We start from the raw sequence: 18,562 nt of genomic DNA, 5'->3' as shown, positions 1-18,562 counted from the left end.
CTTTAACCTGTTGCAATGACATTAAAAGAACAGTGTTGTTCTGATAGAGCCACTTGTAGACAGCAGCAGAACAATGAGTAGCACCTTGCAAGCTGGAAACAAAAAGGGGGCGTAAGCTGGATTTCTAGTTCTTATTTGTGGTGGCAGAGGTCCTGCTGAAGGCATTTGGTTTTTCTTTTTTTTTCTCTCTTCCATTCAAAAATATATTCAGGATTTCAAAAGAGGCAATCGTCAGTTTTTCAGGTTGAGAACTAAGCAAGCACTGAAGGATTTAACAATTGTTACCGTTGTGGTTCTCTGTTTACCTCAGCTACTTTCAGAAACTTAAAAGGGACTGCTTGTTGTGTTTACTGGTAAATTTTAAACTTTAACTCCAGTTGCACCCCAGATTTGTCTAGCAGTCACTGAAATAATCATAACACTTCCTACAGAAAGTTGTTCAGGAAACAGCGGTGAAGAGAGGAATGGCAGTAACTGGTAGGGACTTGCTTTTAGAATTTACTTTTGACAAGTGACAAAGTATTTCAGCTGAGCTTGTGTCCTGCCTCGCTACTCTAAAATAAAAAAGGACTAACCACTCTGTTCTGTAACTTGTGAGGCAAAAATGTAAATAAGGAACAAAGCCACATTTTCTCTCATAATGTTTTTCACATCCTAATCAATGAAGGCAGACCCAGAGAACTGCTGAATGGAAAACATCCTTCCTTTTAAGATGCACAGCTGGAAGTTATTTTTACAAGTCTGCAAAACTTAAGTAGGAACCTTTAAATTTCCCTTCTGGCTCCCTGAAGGACCTTAATTTATATGGAAAAAAGTTTCTGACAAGCTATTTTTTATTTACCTTCACTTTTGTCTATAGGAAGGATCAAAGCTTGTACTTTTTCGTAAAGTAATTCCTGCATCTTAGCCTTATAAAAACTTCATCTTTCCATGAAAAAATGGCATGGAAGAATGAGTTGGAAAGATTGAAAGGATGTTAGTATTTCTTAAAGATTATTTAACTGATTATTTTCCTCTAACTAGGTCTGAGAGTAGACAGGGACAGAGGATTAAAAAAAGATGTACCTACCTGCTGTTATATTTGTACTGCATCTTTTCTGTGTGCTACAGTATGAGAAAAGGGGGGTGTGTGTCACATCATACAAATATATGAACTTCTGAAATAGGAATTCAAGAAATGCTGCAGTGTCACAGAAGAGTTGTAAGTTAGGTGGGTATTTATTTATGAAACCCTCACCAGAGAGATTCAATCTCTTTAAAAGAGTTGCTCTTGTAGCTTGATGTTCTTCGTAAGCTTCCCTCTTATACACAAAAGACATTTTTTAAAATGAAGAAATTCAGTCAGTACTTGGTACATGAGTAGGATACATTGAATTGAAAACCTCCCTTAAGTTTTGAAAAATCAGGAGACCCATTTGCACAATTTCAAGGTGGTCTATTTTGATATCATTACACTGAAAATATAGGGCTGTGTCACCAAAATATAGAAAGAGGCAGTTTTACTTGGACTAGGATGTATACTGCTACTGATCTTGGATGTCAAACGCAGCAAGAGATTTTAAGCTCCAAAAGATTAAGCGTTCTAAGACCTGATTTGAGCCATCTCATCCACAGCTGTTTAGATTCCAATATGCATGTCTATATGCCAGTTACAAAGATGCTCAGATTCAATATTTAGTCGTCCAGGAAGAAGTAGTTTCCACTCTTCTTTTGTTCCACATCCTTAGAAAGAGAAAAAAGGTCATTGTTACTTGAAGTAGTCTTTGGCAGACTTGAGCACAGTTAAAATAAAAGACACTAAACTCTTTTCTACTTTCCTTACTACTCTTAGTAGTTTCATGTGCTGTTTTCCAGCACAGCAAAACTACCAGGTCAGGCTTCATTTTGTTCCTTATTTTAAAATCTGCTTCATTAAACAGTCATGGCTGCTTTACTGTAAAGGTGCTTCTCTCTTACCTTAATGGAATTGAGTTTGTTTATTCTTGGTCTGTAATTGTTCGGGTCTCTTCTAAAAGTGATTTCAAGCTGAGATAAAAATTTATTCATTCCAGCCAAAAGAGTCTGTGGACTGTTAAGAAAGAAGAACATTTCAGCTACATTTTCAGAGTTTTATACTACACAATTACAGGCAGCTTTATCTCCACCCTGAGCTCACTGAGGACTGGAAATGCTGTATCTAACATACAAGGAGGTGCTACAGTTTTAGTCAAATGCTCTCTCAGATACTCTTTTAGCAGTATCTCACCATGGTACTACAGGTCTTTGGCTGGTGACTTTGCACTCTTTTTATTTTGTATCCACAGGCGTGTGCTGGCACACTGGTTAACGTACAAAGGGAAAAAAAAAAAAAAACAAGTTGCACCAGAAGCAAAATATAACAAAGGTCATAACATACCTTGATGCTGAGGAACAGTTACGTGCTTGTGGTTTTTAAATTCAAACATGCTTTCTTCCAAGGAATACCATCAAAACTGGGGTAGCAGTGGGTTGTAGACTAAGGTGTTTACTTAACCTGGCTTGTGCTAAGTACTTGGAAATTACTCTGTTCTAAAAGCCTGGTTTCTAATAAGGCTGCTCTTCTAAAAGTCTCTGTAATCTACATGAAATTCTTTACAGGAACAAAAGCAGATATATCAAAAGGGACAGCTCTGAAAGAGTAAAACTCAGGTAAGTGTACCTGGCAAGTTGCTGTCAAGACTTGCACAAGATTTGCACACAGGTAACCTTAGTACACTGCAATCTTTTAATCCATCTCAAAGTTATTTTCATAAGCAAAGTTCGCAACTGGTACTTTTTTTCATTCCTTACAATCAATGCCACTTATTTGTTCTGCTCCGGTCATAATTTCGCTGTTGTGCAGTTGCTTAAGGCTGGTTTAGGCCAGGAGCTGGTCGAGGTCTCGGGGTGTAGTTTGAGATCCTAACCAAACCCTCAACTCTATCTCCAGGCAGCCTCTAAGTGAGGGTCAACCTGATTTTCTTTTCCATGATTCAAAAGGAAAGCTACAACCTTCAGGATGCTCTTGGATCACTTGAAATGCAGTTTCTCTGTATTTTTGATGGTGATCTTGCTTACTAATCCAAGCAATCTTACCTGTTTGCCAGTGTGTTCTTGGAAGGAATGCCATCAAAAACAATCACACGATCAGCAAGATATGTAGCCATGATAAAATCATGTTCTACCACAAAAGCAGTTTTTTTAGCATGGAGAATGAAACTGAAATAAAAAAAAAAGAGAGGTTAATGTAAGCTTATTGTAAACCTCCTGCCCATCTCAGTTCCCTTCCCCATGATGTGCACTTTACCGTTTAATGACTCGGGCAGCCATCAGACGTTGTTCAGAGTCCAAATATGCTGAGGGCTCATCAATTAGGTACACATCTGCAGGCTTACCCAGACAAAGAGCTAATGCCACACGCTGCAACTCACCTCCAGACAGTGTTTGAACCTATGAGTGTGAGGGGAACAAGGCCATATTTACTTCAGGTACAGGTCAAGAGTTAAAGACAAGTCAGGATGTTGTTTCAGGCAACTGATACCTCTTGGTCAATGATGTTTTCTATCTGGAGAGGTTTCATTACATCAGTTACAAACTGGGGGTGTGTATAGGCATCTCTGATCTTCTCATGCAGTAGCTGACGGACACTTCCCTGTCAAAAGAAAAATGCTGCCGCTCAGTTTTATGCACCACAAGAAAACAAGGAGAAATAGAACTGATATTTTGTTCCAGGTATAAAAAAATTCTACTTATGTACTACAAACATGCTTTTTGTAGCAAACGCTATACTTAATAAATAAGGCTTAAACATACTGTAGATTTAGGGCTGATTTTCTGTGGTTTGTAGCTGACATTTAGAACTGGGACCTCACCTGTAAAAACACAAATTTTATAGTGTAAATAAGAGCCTTTCCAGTATCTTCAAATAGGTTTCAGCTAAGATATGACACATTATTACCTCCTTCATCAGGAGTAAGTCTTCCTGCAAGCATTCGGATAAAGGTCGTTTTGCCAGTTCCTAAAATAAAATGCAAGTTACAGATTTATCACTTTTTAATAATTTAGACCTCCAACAATTAAGTCACTGATACAAAAAAATATCAAGCAAGCTACTACGTGCTTTTTCGAATGTAAAAGACCTCTTAAAACTACCATAAGCTGGATTTGTAGCTGAGCCCACCAGGTCAGGCATTGTCCTGCAATCTCAGTTCTTATAATGGGGTAAAACAGACAAACACAGTGGCATTGTTACCGCTCAGTAACGTCACATTCTCACTATTAGAGAGCGAACTCATGACATGAAATCTTCACTAGCAAACAAGCAGTTCAACCTGACTCAAACCCAGTAATTTTGAAGCCTGGCTCCCAAAGTGAAAAAAGGCTTTAGGAACATAGTGCTGGAAAAGTAGCTTCCAGCAAAAATTACACTTACCGTTTTCCCCTAACATCACCATAATTTCAGAATCTGTGAATTCTCCAGCTACTATGGATAGTTCAAATTCACCCATCTTTTTTTTCATTCCTGGGTATTTGTACATACACATCTTTTTAACTTCTTCTTCATTAGCTGTCTCAGCCACTTTAAATACCAGAGATGCATCTCGAAACCTTAGGTTTTCTGTTGGAACATAGCCATCTAGGAAAATATTTATGCCTATGACAGGAAGGAAAAAGATCATTAACAAAGGCCTACAAAAACTAAGACAAGATAAATTTCAATTCCTGACTGTAAATTCTTTTCAGGTAAGGAGAATGCTGGATTATAAATGGCACGCTAAAAGCAGCAACAAGACTTCCTCTTTTCAAGTGTGTACATTATGCAAATTGAATGAGAAAAATCTTACTAAATTTAAGTAGAAGCTCTTCCTGAAAACCCACTGTTAGTGATGTGTGTGGGGTTTAAACAAACTACCGCTGTTGGATCCACCGAGTCTCAGTGCTACAAGTGTGGACAATTTAGTTGAACACTACGTACCTCTGCACTGTGCAAACTCTCTCCTGCCCTTTCTCTACTATTTAAAAGGTTTTTTGTGTAACTCCACTCTTTACAAAACAGCTGCAAGTATTAAAATTATGTCCATAGCAAAAGGAAAAGGGCATTTCATAATTGAGATTTCTGGGTTGAGTTATAAATTTAGGATCATGTAACACAAATTCTGCAGAAAAAAGCCAGTAGCTTTTCTGTTGCTGAACTGTAACAGGAAGAAGATATGTTTGCATAAGAGACAACAGGCATTTTGGTATCTTTTTGGGGTATGTTTAAAAAGAGAAATATGGCAAGAATTACCTTCTCTTACACTGAAAGGCATAGTAACAACACCATAAGCACTTGGCACACCATACAGGCAGCAGATAAAGTCAGAAAGATAATCTAACACACTCAGATCATGCTCCACGACAATAATGTACCTGAAAAACAGAGCCAGAGAGATGCTTTTTTACTTCAATGCAAAACATTTTTTCTTCCTTTCGTACTCTAGCCTTGCATAAACAAAAGCTATCAAGGTGATTTTTATTTAATAGGTTTCTTTGCTTTAAACTAAATTCATCTGTTAGTATACCATTTTGAGAAGTCAGCACTTCTGGGGTGATGGACTGGATATTTCTTCCTTGTGTAAGCAGCCACATATTATTACAGTCTAGCAAAACATTTAAAGCTTGTATTTACCTGTCAGGGTTTATTAGAGATCGAATAGTAATGGCAGCCTTCAAGCGCTGTTTCACATCCAGGTAGCTGGAAGGTTCATCAAACATGAAGCTAGTCCCAAAAGAAAGGATCAAGTCTTAGTGAATGCAAGTTTTCTGCATATTCAAACATAACATTTCAACCATTAAGTAAATGGAAAATAAAAATTATCATTATTTGCACTGAGAAAGGGAGACAAAACACGAGAATTATGTACACCTGCCTTGAATATCTGTAGACTGTCACATGGAAATGTTAAAACAGTGTAAGTATTACTTTGCCAAAAGCTTTGACAAAGCTTCGAAAGTTACAAAAAATCAGCAGTCAGGAATCCCATGCACTCATTCTGAGTCATCTTAAATTTAACATGAACTGAAAAGTGGAAAAATACTTTAGAAGACCAGAAGAAGGACATCTTCCAGTAGAGTAAACCAAACCAAACAATAAAACTGACTTGAAACCCACACCAACCAAAAAAACCCAGCAAAACAAAAAAAGACCAGCCCAAACAAAAACAAACCAAAAAATTCATCAAAGAAAAAAAAACCAAAACCCCATAACTCTTCTGATCTTCCTTTCTTGGTCTCCCAAGGAGTCAGGAAACAGCACAGACTAGACAGTAATTTCCTGGTCGCAAGACAGGAGAAGAGGGGAAACAAGCTCCCAGAGGTGGGGAAGCATCTGTACCTTTGTTACTCAGAGAGGCTATGTGAGGTATGCCATCAAACTGGAAACATTTATGGAGGATGAGGGAGAGGTTATGAAGTTATGATACTGAAATTTAACACTATATATACTATATATCAGCTATTTCCAATCAGATTAATTGAAGGGTATAAAACCCAGAGAATATATATCTGGAGTAAATATGGATCTCAGCTGATGAGTTGGCAAAAGAATTTTTAAAAAAATGTTAAAAAATATTAATATTTAAGTATTTTTCAATATTTCAAACAAACATATTATTTCTAACAATAAAAGTAAATTAGAGGACCATACTCTGAGACAGACTGCTAGAAGCAAAGTGTAACAAAAGTAAATGAAACGTACATATCAGCCTTCTGAATGCAAACAACTGCACAAGCAAATCTCTGAAGTTCTCCTCCTGAAAGGTCCTCAACATTTCTTTCTTTCAGATGGGTTAAGTCTGCAAATAAGTGGTTTAGATGTTACAACCAACACAACAATCCATATTTTTATTACCTACAGAAATGTGTATACGCACAACAGACATCCTACACAGAGGAAAACAAGAGGCAGAATAAAGTTTATGTAGTATCAGTATCGTAACGCTTATGGTGAGTCCCAGCAAGTTATGGCTTCTTTGCAGAATTATCTGTATGGCTGCTTCTTAACATGCAGAAGGATTACATTTGTATTTCTTTTTCCACCATATATTTGGTAAAGATTTCTGGCCTAAAAAGAAACTATACCAGTTTTAAAAGTTTTTTTTTTTTTGTCAGACCTGGCTGAAGAGTTATGATTTTCAGGAAAATCAAGTCCCTCAAACATTACAGAAAATGTTGGTGAAGCCAGTATTTTCTAGTCAGCTTAATGATCAGCAAATTTCAAGAATATATTGTAAATATATATAATATATTATGTATATATAATAAAGTGGGACTCAAAGCCCAAGCTCATGGTGGCACAATGCAGCCCCATCTCTACTACTCGGATCTACCAACTGGAATCCTGCTGTTAATTTAGCCACACCTAAATTTAGTAACAACTACATTACAAACACCTACAAAAAACCACCAGGGCAGGACTATGCAGATGTTCTTATTAATTGTGTTAATCTCAGAAGTAAGTGTTACTCCCATTGAAATCAGATATATATGGGCTTTAGGGCCAAGGGGGTGTATTAGAGTAACATTTTCTATATGCAGTGGTAGTCCCCAGAAGGGATGCTGAGACTTCACCACAGCCGTAAGCAAGCGAGAGCACTACAAGAGCGGTGGAATTTTTCGAGGTTTAAAAATAAGCACTTTCTACCATAAACCAGAAACTGCATTAGATCCTGTTAACTAGCATATATCAGATTGCCTTTCCACCAGGAAGTATTATTTGTGTGGGTTCAGATATGCTTACAGCCTGCCCTAGACTTTAAACTAAAGTACCTTTACTTTGTTCTCTTTTTTGAAATTTGTATAATTTACATCTTCTATGACATTATAGTAACTTTATTTTGCCATTAAATATGAATTTCTCCAAGGCTTTGAAATCTGACTTTAGAAAATTACTTACCAAGCTGCTGACATACAACGGTTTGTGTCTTAGTTTCATCTTTCCTATCCAGAATTGATCCCACTGTTCCCTGCATAATAATAACAAAAAAATAAAATTCCTGAGAATACTGGATTTTTATACTGAATTATGCTGCTTAAATAAAACTTTTAAACACCAAAGAAGTACTACAGAAGAGGCCCCCAGCCTTCTATTAACTCATGAAACTTCTCACCTTTGCAGCTTTAGGAATCTGGTCCACATACTGAGGTTTAATGATAGCTTTCAGGTCATCTTCCAGAATCTTGGTAAAATAGTTTTGTAATTCAGATCCTCGGAAGTAAGTCAAAATTTCTTGCCAGTCAGGTGGATCCTGTGACAAAATTAAAGCCTGTGTTTACTTCCACCATTAAAAAAACATAATTTAAAAAATCTATTTTTAAAATTCTAATCAATACAGCAAATAGAATATGCTTGTAAGACTAAAAAAAAACACAAAAAACCAAACCACCACCACCAACCAAACAAACCAAAAACCCACAAAACCCAAAAAACAAACCAAGCTGTTGTTTCTGCAAAGTTTCCATTAAGAAAAAAAAAGAATCATAAAATTGCAAAAACAAAGTTTAGATTTTTTTTCCAGGTGTGACTAGACTTTAAAAAAACCCCCAACGTTTTAAATCTGCACAGTTAAGAAGCTACTGAACTGAACCAACTGCATGGGGGAGATGACAATGTGCATTAGTGTAACCATACTTATTAGCTATCTTGATATAGCTATTTCAAAGGAAAAGGATTGGACTGATAAATGCAATAAAATTTGGCAATTTTCTCAGGAGTAAGTCACTGGCTGATAATAAGGAAAGTGCCAACGTCCTCACAAATTCTATCGTGTGTCCACAGATACAAAAATTCAGTCAAAAAATATAAACACAGCTATCTAGGTTGCCAACTCTATTTTACTGGTTGCCAACTCTATTTTACTGGTGATACATACATCATATTTTCCAAGGTTTGGCTTCTGTTTTCCTGCTAAAATTTTCAAGGCAGTTGATTTTCCAATACCATTGGTTCCAACCAATCCCAGTACTTCACCTGGACGAGGGATAGGCAACCTGTACACAACACAGATAACTTTGGATTATTTTAATGCCATCAGACACCAACATTTGCTGGTCGAGTAAATGTTTTAAAACATTTCCAGACTTTCTGATTATTTCAGCCTACTTTGTTTACTTGCCAACATATAATTCAAATTAAATCAAATTTCCTTAAAAATAGAAGTTCGTAAGAAATATTTAAGGGCAGTCTGTTTTTTTAAACAAGGCCCCTGTCAAATGAACACTAACATTTATTTCAGTATAATACTTTTTTAATAAGAAAAACGTTTCATTCCAAAAGGAAGCTGCCATGGTAAGAACCAAAAACACTTTGATATGCACTGTGTTTAGACTGTCAAAAACCTGAAATTTTTTGTCTCTTTTATAATGATTTGAAAAACAAAATACCTGTGAAGTTTGAAGGCATTGGCACAATATCTATGTGTTGTTTCTTTCTCCAGGTTGCTAGGCAAGTTAACAATTGACAAGGCTCCAAAAGGACATTTCTATAATTGAAATAAACTATAGATTATTAGTGCACAAACAATTTATTAACAAAAGACCATGTTCTCTACTGCACCCAGCTGTGTATTTACATTTTTAAATTAACTTCTATCAAATTTCATTTACAGGGTCAAGTTGACAAAAAAAGTCTGAATCAGGTTTTTCAAATTAAGTAGTCAGCAATTTAGATTGTCAGCCTACAAGTAAGGCCCACTGCATATATTCTCCATCTCTTTCACAAAAACATCTTTCTGCTCTGGGGGTCTACAGACACAAACCAACCAACCCAAAGTCAATCAAAGCCACAAAAAAACCTGTTACAATCCACACCCTGCAACCCAACCAGTTCAGTAAATTGACACAGTTGTTCACTTTCTACAAACAGTAACAATTAACTAAGTCTGATTAGTCCAGGAAAGAAAACTATCTTTTCAAGTTACAGTATGCATTACTAAATATAGTAGCAAAATAAGGACAAAGCAGCACTTTAAATAAAACAGCCAAACTTTTACCTTGATGCAAATACCACAACCAATACAAAGTGTTTCTGAGATCCATGCTATTTTGCTCTGTGATGTGACTTCTATGCAAAGTTTTCCTGGTGAAAAAGAAATAAGATAAGGTCATTCAAGTTTCTGGTGAATCAGAATTCTTGCCAGTACTATTAAATTTCACAGAGGAACACATAACATGAACATTTACTGAAGCTTCAGATCTTTCAAGGGCTTGAAAAGTGCCATTATTCCTAGAATTGTCCATGCTTTCAGTGACAATTCTAAAGGCTTTATGAAACAAAAGCTTGAACGATATACAAAAAAACAGCAATTATAAAAAACATTCATTTTATTAGAACTGGATTTAAAACTTCTCCAATTGCTTAAATACTTTTTTGTTGTCTCTCTTACCCATTCGAACCACAGGACAACTTTTCTTGCATTCCTGACGACATTTCTTTGGCTTACACTTGTCATGGTTGACTATAGCAATTCTTGTTAATTTGTCTGCCATAATGCACAATTTAGGGTTAAACACATACACCAATTACAAGAAGGAGTAGAGGAAGTCTTCCAGATCCTAAGGGAAAAATAAGAAAAAACCCAGAAGAGACCATGTTATTGACAGCACAGAGAACATATCTGAAGTTATTACTTGCAGAATTCAGAGATGAAAAATGCAAAATAATTTGATTTCTCTTTTAAGCAACATGGCAAACAGGGCAAAGTCTCAGATACAAGTAGTTAGAGTACAGACATGTAAATAACTGCAAAAAGTCTTTAACATCAACTTTCCATCCCATTACTATTTCTCCAGTGTAAAAATAAAAATGTGATTATATCTGGAAATGGATTTGTTTCCAAGAAAAGCATGTAAGAACAGAATCTATACTACTGCAAATTTCAGCTTCACAACATGCTTTGTGTAAAGCACCCTTCTTCACACTACAGTATCTGTTAAAAGTCAAATTGTGACTACAACTATTACTCCAAAAATATGATTATAATACACTTACAAACTGTATCTCAATATTCTGTATTACAGCATTAAAATACTCTACAATTTAAAGCAGTTTTAGAAAGGGAAAATTTGTAGTTACATATAAAAAAGTAAACAAGGCAATGTGAGCAGAGATACATGATGAAGTCTGACAGATCTTGAGCTTCATTAGGATTTCAATAACTACAGTTACATTATGCATTTCCTAATATGGCATCAACGCCTACAATATATTTCAATAAAAATAAGCAAGATTCTTTATGAAGAAGGTAGGAAGGCTCCACAGGCCGGATGGATGGGCCAAGGCCAATGGTATGATGTGCAATAGGGCAAAATGCCAGGTCCTCCCTCGGGCCACGATGACCCCCTGCAGCACTACAGGCTGCGGAAAAGTAGCTGGGAAATGGCCCAGCAGAAAAGGACCTGGGGGTGCTGGTTGATAAGTGGCCGAACAAGAGCCAGGTGGCCAATGGTATCCTGGCCTGGATCAGCAATAGTGTGGCCAGCAGGACCAGGGCAGGGATTGTACTGGTGAGGCCACACCTCAGGTGATGTGTCCAGTTCTGGGCCTCTCAGTTCAAGAAAGACATTGAGGTGCTGGAGCAAGTCCAGAGAAGAGCAACAGAGCTGGGGAAGGGCCTGGAGCACAAGTCCTACAGGAAGCAGCTGATGGTGTTCTTTAGCCTGGAGAAAAGGAAGCTCAGGGGAGACCTCATTGCTCTTCACAGCTACCTGAAAGGAGGTTGTGGCAAGGTGGGGGTCAGCCTCTTCTCCCAGGTAACAAAATGACAGGACCAGAGGAAATTGCCTCAGGTTGCACCAGGAGAGGTTTAGATTGGACATTAGGAGAAATTCCTTCAAGAAAGGGGTTATCAAGCATTGGAAGGGACTGCCCAGGGAAGTGATGGAGTCACCATCCCTGGAGGTATTTAAAAGTACAGATGTGGCTCTCAGGGACACAGGTTAAGGGGCAATGCTTGGTTAACGGTTGGACTTTTCCAACCTAAAAAATTCAATAATTCTATGGAGTACTAGACAATTAAATATTCCTAAAATCACAAATAAATGCATGCAGAGAAGTGAAATTAAGACTTGTATTCCTCTCTACAACAGTCTCTTTCCTTGCTTAGCTGTTTGTAATGTGCACTGACAAGCACTGGATTGTACTGGGACTGTAGAGCACTTTGTACTCAACAGCTGCAGCACAGGGAAGGAAGGACAGAGAATTTTAAACCCCGATAGATAAAAAAAGGTGGAATGTGTTTTGAAGTAGATTTATATTTCCTTTACTATATGCACTCATAGTACTGAGAATAACAACCATAATTTTATCTTCCTTTGAGCAACACACACCTAAGGACAATTCCCTCCACTCACTCCTGCTCTAGAATAAAAGAACAACTGAATTATGACAAACACCTTTTTTTAGGTCAAAAGAAAGGCCACAAATAAAGTACGAAGCATTTCCATTTCACCACCACTAAATAAAGGCAGCCTTACAGATGATGCCAATTCAAAATCATCTCAGTGCAATATGTATCAGTAGTTCAATGACACAACAGGAAAGGAGTCTTGAAATACTTCAGGTTTCCACACAGTCCAAAGGTGCAGTTTCACCCAATAAAAGGATTCCAATATTTTTTATTAAAGGAAGTATTTTCTGTTGGATGTCTAGTTCTTTGTTTCACCAAACTAAAGCATCCTGCAGTAGTTTATAGACTATATTTACTACATACAGCTATTATACGAAGAAAGGTTGTGACTTTCAAATTCCTGAAGGAAGAGACCAACATCTAACAACAAGCAAAGGTCAGAAAGACAGATGTTATTGTATCTTTAAATCCACACTACTACCATAGTTATGGATATTTTAAGCGGTTCCTTTTTAAAGTGGTAGTCTTATTCCTCTTCTCAATTTCCAAATTATTTTTAAACTAATGTCAAGAGATAATTCTTGATCAGATATAAATGAACATAACAATTAGTCATGCTGCCAACCTTATTGTGGCAGTTTCTACTTTCAAAATTTCAATTTTTTTCTTTAATATCCTAAGTTTCCTAAGCCAGAAAGTCCTACCAATGTAGCTGATGATTTAAAATGACTAATAAAAATTAAGAAGTGATTCAACAATTCTTCACTGTCAGACCAGACTGATAAAGTAGGGCTGAACATTGAAATTACATCCCTAGACCAGGCCAACAGACATGGAATAATGAGTTTGCAGTTCTCACTTTAACAGATAACAAGAAACTGAAAGCCTTATTTTTAAAGACTACAAAGATGTTTGAGTCAGGGTCATTTTCTTGGGGACAGATACTGGATTTTGTCATTACTTCAAATAAAGTTACATTCTTTGGAAAGAGACCCCAGTGCTTTTCATTGAAATCCTATAGTTTACAGCGCACAGAGTATCTGGGGGTTAATCACCCTCTGGTTTCCCAAAGGAAGTGCCTGATCTGGACCAGCCTTTTCTCCAACGAGACCTGAGCAGACAGACCCCACTTTATCTTCCAGGCAGGGCTCCGACAAGCTGGAAACCCGTTCTGTGACTTACAAAAGCAACTTCCAGAAGACAAACCTGTCCCAGCCCCCCAAACTCTGCTTGAGGCTCCTGCCTGAGCAGTGCTGATAGCAGCCCAGACAATCCCTCCCCTCTGTCACCCACTGCTCCAGATGGTGTTTAACCTAAAGCTCCAAAGCAGAAGAGTGGGATGGGGGCATACGGTGTGAAACAATCAGTTCTTGCCACCTTCCTCAGCAAGCTTTCCCACCCAGTCTAGGCAGAATAATCCCACTGAAGTTTGCACTCAGCAATGAATCGACCCCTGGCTCGTAAGCAACAAAACAGCTTAAGTTTGTGGGGGTTTTTAATTCTAACTCACTTATATGGGAAAATGCCCATTTGTGGTGAATAGTTTTGAAGGGGTCACAGAAGTAAGTATGTGCACCTTTATTTATACACATTTATTAAAGTGCTCAGTGGAGGCGAAAAGAACTAATGAACCAGCATGGAGACATCCACTCCTGCCTCCCTGCTCCCATCTACATGATGAAAGTGTCAGTTTATCCAGAACTCTCCAGTGCTCTTGAACTTTCTTCAGAAAAATAATATTTGTGACTTCTGTCACTCCTGCAGTATTTCCAGGACTGTGCTGATGTCTATGATGTCAACTGTCCACAAGAGAAAAACCAGTAATTTCTACTTAGAAGCAAAATAAACCAACTGTCCAAACCCAGACTGAACTCAAGTTACATTTTTATGTGCAGTCAGTTGGGTGGCATTTAAGTTGACATATTGAATGGGATGGGCTGATTCCAAGGTGCAGACAGCAGAACTCTCAAGACACTGCACAGGTCAGCAGTGCTACAGCACAGCACATCAGGAACTGTTCAGGGTAGTCAGCACTTACGGGGCAGGAGAAACTGGTACTCAGAAGCATTTAAGTTCGTGACTGCATTTCTCCTTTTCAAATCAAGAAGAACAGAACAAAAACCAGTATGAAAATATTAATTTGTTACTAACTACACGAGTAAAGCACTGTTTCGAATTACTGAATGACTACAGAGTGACAACAGAAAATCTTCCCAGAATGATGGACGGACAACACAGGTGAAAGAGTGAGAAAATGAATAAAAACTGCTGGCAAAAGAAAACATTCTAAAAACCTTGACAGTGTCCTTTATTGAAGCCCAAAGCTGCCCACTAAGTCACTTAATACAAAAAGTAAAACAAGTCTAAAAATAAGGCATAAAACATGTTATCACAAGTCAGCATTCTTAGACTGTCTGACACAGCTGCTGCATGCTCTGACACACTAGATTAAAAAAAAAAAAAAAAGCAGCACATATACAGGCCTTGCTGTCTAACACAAAAGGCAACAGAAATGTACAATCTGTAGAACAAGTGTAACATACTTGTATTAATAATATTTATTTCTTTCACAGGCATTGGAGCTAAATTAAAATTTACTAAGGCAAGGCAATTATGACCAAGAAGGATTTGTAAATGCATTGAATTATTAAACTTAAACAACGAATCACTAAAAAAAAAGTAAATTAGGACTGACATAGGAGCAAAGACCGTTCAGTGAAAAGATGTGAAGGCAAGGTCTGAGTTCAGAATTGTGCCATACTTCAGTTCTTCTGCACAAAAACAGTGAACATTTAATAAAATTACATTCCATCAGGACCTCAAAGATAAATGCTGTGGAAAGAAGTGAGGATGAGCAGCATTTCCAGTTTCCTTTGAAAACAATTAACCTTAAGAATTACCTCTCAATTCCACTGCTGATGAATTACATACAGTCACTCCGTAACAAGAAAGTTAAGAATCCAAATGCCCAAAGAATATTTAAATGAATTTAAAAGACAAACCAGATTTTCCAACTGCATATGGAAGATCACTTCACTGTTAAGTGTCAAAGCAGAAACAAAAGTAAATGCTACAAGAACAAATAAAATCCACCAAGAATTAAGAACTAGTCAATGCTTGAGCTTTTGATGCTTGTTTTTGAAACTGAGATGATGTAAAAAAAAGAAGTTTAGACATGTCCCAAATTTACCTACTGTATTAAATCATTATGTTACTCATAGGGCACGACGTGAATATGAAAATACAACATTAACATGAAAGCATATGGTCAATTATACTGATGCTGCAGAAGGAGTGGGTGTGTTTAGGTGGTGCTGAACACTATTAATTATCACTTGTTCTTTAATATTTCCTTTCAACATAAAGTGAAGTGCGTGAGAATGAACCATAAATTAGCAATCTACTACAAGGAGTACTTCTCGACCACTTCCTTAGGACTGGAATTTAGGCAACCACAGCAGTGAAACTTGAATCAGAACGTGAAAACTGTCACAGGCACTCGCAGGTGAAATGGCCAAGTGCATTCCATAGAGAAAACACCATCACGGTCCTTGAGAAAAGCCCTGCCAAGCTTTTCTTTAGTTTTTACATATACGTTGTAAAAAAGAGTCCTACCCTTTCCACATTATGGCACTCGCAAGAGGCCTCGATCTCCTCACCGCCCCACGTGGGTACCGGCCTCTCCCCAGAGCTGGAAAAACATGGCTTTCCACTCCCCACCCCCCGCAAGAGAATGAAGTCCCCCGCTTTCCCAGGAAGAAAATGCCGGCATTCCCTTTCCCAGAGCTAGGCGAGGAGCCCTCGCAGCAGCCCCAAGGAAGCCATTCCCGCGGCCGGGAGCAGCGGCAGGGACTGCGCTCCCTGACCCCAGCTGGCACAAAACCCGAGGCAGACGGGATGACGCGCCGCGTGTGCGAGCGGTGCCGGCCCGGGCCGTGCCCACGTCGCCAGTGAGCCGCGATTCCCGGGAGCCTCCAGCGCCGAGGCCCGAGCGGGGCGCGGGTGAGCCGACCCCTCTCTCCCGCGGTGAATGGGGGCGAGGCCGCCGCCCACGCGGCGGCGGCGGCCGGGCCGGCAGCACGGCAGGGGGGAGGGGGACCCCTTCCCTAGCGTGCGGGAAGGTGGCAATTCCCTGCCGGAGTTACTCACCGGGAGCCGTGCGGGGGGAGCGGGGGCGCCGAGGGGGTGGGAGCGCGCGCGGCGCCCTCGCACCGGGGCGGGGCGGCGGGGGGGGGTGTTGGGGAGGGAGCAGCGTCCGGTGATCCCGCGCGCGGGCCCGCGCGCGCAACGTGCTCGCGCCGCCGCCGCCACCCGGCCAAGATGGCCGTCGCGCCCGAGGGGCGGGGAGAGCAGGAGAGGGAGGGATGGGAAAGCGGCATCACCGTGGAGAGGAGGGGAGGAGAGAGGGAAGGGCGTTTCGGCTCTCGCCGTTGAGACTCTGGGCCGTGGGGAGGGAGCGGCGCCTCCCGGTAAGGGGCTCCCAGAGCAGAGCCGTGTTGACCCATGTCCATGCCGGGTTTCAGCACAGAAAGGTCTTACTGGCCTTTTAGCCCGCGCTGCGTAGATGATCACAGGCAGCAATAACAGTCAGAGCAGGTGTTTCCTCTCTCAAGGAGAGGCGCTGCCGTTCCCTTTCACGGCCGCAGTTTCGGCGTTCAGAGCCGAGCTTCAGTATCGGACACCCCCGGGGACTGCTACGACACGGAAGACACCGGGACGGAACGGTCCCGCTGGCCTTCACCTGCCCCGGGCAGCCCGTCACCTGCACCTGGCACACCGGGGCTGCGCGCTTGCCCCCCTTCCCCCCCCCAGGGGAGCACTTCCAAGCACTAGCAAGAGCCTGCCACCGGAATTCGCATTCCGAATCCAACACTAAGCACGCCCAGCGGTCGATCCCGCACGAGGAGCCACCGCAGGGAGCTCCGGCGGCTCTCTTTCCCCGCCCCTGGACGCGGATCCTGTGAGGGGCGGCCCCGGCGCCTGAGGGAGGGCGGGGCTGCGCGCGCGCCCTGCGGCCCTTTGGCCGCCGCCTTCACCCATCGCTGCGGGCGGCTCCCGGCGGGATCAGGTGGGAAAGGTGGGACCTGCGGCTCCGGAGGTGGGCTGAGGGGAGGGGGAGGGAGGAAGAGGAGGGATACCCTGTGCATGCGGGAGCTCGGCGGGCTGAGGCGGTGCCGGGATCGGGGGCTGGCCGAGCGGGTCCCTCCCGCGAGTGTCTCGGGAGCGGGAGAGCGGAGCCTCGGGGCTGGGGATCCAGCGTGGCCAGGGTGCTGCTGCTTTGTTATCGATATTTAAGCTTTTTGCAGACCTGCGGGCTACGGAGTTGTAAAATTGGTTAATTAAACAAGAAGTATGTGGGGGGAGGGCTACCAAAGAACCTGACCGAGAGCAGCTCTTGGTTTGTCAAAGCCACTTCATCCTCTGGGTGCTATGGTTTTAAAGGCGGCTTCCACCTAATGTTTACACTTCTCACGACTTGTAAAGAAGTGCTCGAATCCTTTAATGAACTGTTTACATCCTTACCAGGTAAGTTTGGAAGTCTTGGCTTTCACTAAAATATATTAAAAAACGCGCAATATTTATTTAGATTGATTAGGGATACACGTATAAAATCGCTAATGTAGTTCAATTGTGCAGTTGCTTTAATAACCCTTAGTTTTAGTGAAATATATTTGTGACGATGAAAGACTGTAGTAATTTTCAGTAGTAGGCTTAAAGTGATACTCTGAAGGCAGAGTAAAAATAGTGTTTAGAATTGTATCGAGAGAATAATCTGAGAAGCTGAACATTCAGGTAAACGTTTGTTGCAGTAGGGTGCTACTGAACGCTTACTGTCAGTATTAAATGTTAATTAAATATTAGTAATTTGAATGTTTAATGTTGTTGTTTAATGCTCCATCTGAATAAAACATAGTAAGCATAGCGAGGGTCTGGTTTTTGAATATATCTGGAGATCTTTAAAGGCCTTAAACCAGCAACGGTCCAGCCTAAGAAAATGGGAACAGGGAAAAGAGCTTGTGAGGTAAGATGAGTAGAGCAATTAAGAAAAGCAGGGAATCTAAGGTATGAAATTTCCTTCTGTTATGAAGAACAGGAAAAACAGTCTTATGGATGTTGCAAAAGCGCTGGTGTAGTCAGTGCAGCCTTTGTTCAATTTTCTTGGAAAACCTGTAGTCAGATAT

General features: G+C 40.3%; 2 protein-coding genes across 5 annotated transcripts in view; one reads left to right on the top strand and one right to left on the bottom strand.

Annotated features, from left to right (window-relative positions):
• Positions 1–1,188: 1,188 nt before the first annotated feature.
• Positions 1,189–17,251, bottom strand: ABCE1 (ATP binding cassette subfamily E member 1). Of its 2 annotated transcripts, none has more exons than XM_027904751.1 (18): positions 17,122–17,251; positions 10,419–10,587; positions 10,026–10,111; positions 9,418–9,515; positions 8,907–9,024; positions 8,145–8,282; positions 7,931–8,000; positions 6,734–6,830; positions 5,666–5,755; positions 5,285–5,406; positions 4,430–4,651; positions 3,956–4,015; positions 3,811–3,869; positions 3,539–3,649; positions 3,305–3,447; positions 3,094–3,216; positions 1,957–2,068; positions 1,189–1,722 (listed from the first exon to the last, which is right to left on the bottom strand). In XM_027904751.1, exons 2-18 carry the CDS (start codon positions 10,519–10,521, stop codon positions 1,675–1,677), a joined length of 1,800 nt encoding a protein of 599 aa, XP_027760552.1. In that variant the 5' UTR covers positions 10,522–10,587; positions 17,122–17,251; the 3' UTR covers positions 1,189–1,674. The 2 variants fall into 2 exon arrangements, with proteins under 2 accessions (XP_027760552.1, XP_027760551.1); XM_027904750.1 differs by lacking the exon at positions 17,122–17,251 and adding an exon at positions 16,530–16,600.
• An 84-nt stretch (positions 17,252–17,335) lies between these two features.
• Positions 17,336–18,562, top strand: part of ANAPC10 (anaphase promoting complex subunit 10) — a 36,807-nt gene continuing 35,580 nt past the window's right edge. Inside the window, exon 1 of one of the 3 annotated variants that reach the window (XM_027904754.1) lies at positions 17,336–17,457. Coding sequence is in view for 1 of the 3 variants with exons in the window: in XM_027904752.1 (XP_027760553.1) it covers positions 17,837–17,906 (70 nt within the window). In the remaining 2 variants the exon portion in view is untranslated. Of the gene's footprint in view, positions 17,458–17,812; positions 17,907–18,562 lie in introns of those variants that run through there. The other 2 variants (XM_027904753.1, XM_027904752.1) reach the window with 2 other exon arrangements.

This window comes from Empidonax traillii, unplaced genomic scaffold (genome assembly GCF_003031625.1).
Source record: "Empidonax traillii isolate 1590-97213 ecotype Southwest subspecies unplaced genomic scaffold, ASM303162v1 scaffold1083:size320519, whole genome shotgun sequence".
Lineage (NCBI taxonomy): Eukaryota > Metazoa > Chordata > Aves > Passeriformes > Tyrannidae > Empidonax > Empidonax traillii.
The sequence above is the reverse complement of the archived record's forward strand: the minus strand, read 5'-3'. Positions and strand labels throughout refer to the sequence as shown.

Bases quoted from the DNA above. Each gene is read 5' to 3' on its own strand.
- ABCE1 (XM_027904751.1), bottom strand. From the start codon at position 10,521: ATGGCAGACAAATTAACAAGAATTGCTATAGTCAACCATGACAAGTGT. The intron at 9,516-10,025 runs GTAAAAGTTTGG...TTTCAATTATAG, and splicing joins GTTGTGGTATTTGCATCAAG to AAATGTCCTTTTGGAGCCTT. The intron at 5,407-5,665 runs GTAAATACAAGC...TCTGTTTTTCAG, and splicing joins TCTCTAATAAACCCTGACAG to GTACATTATTGTCGTGGAGC.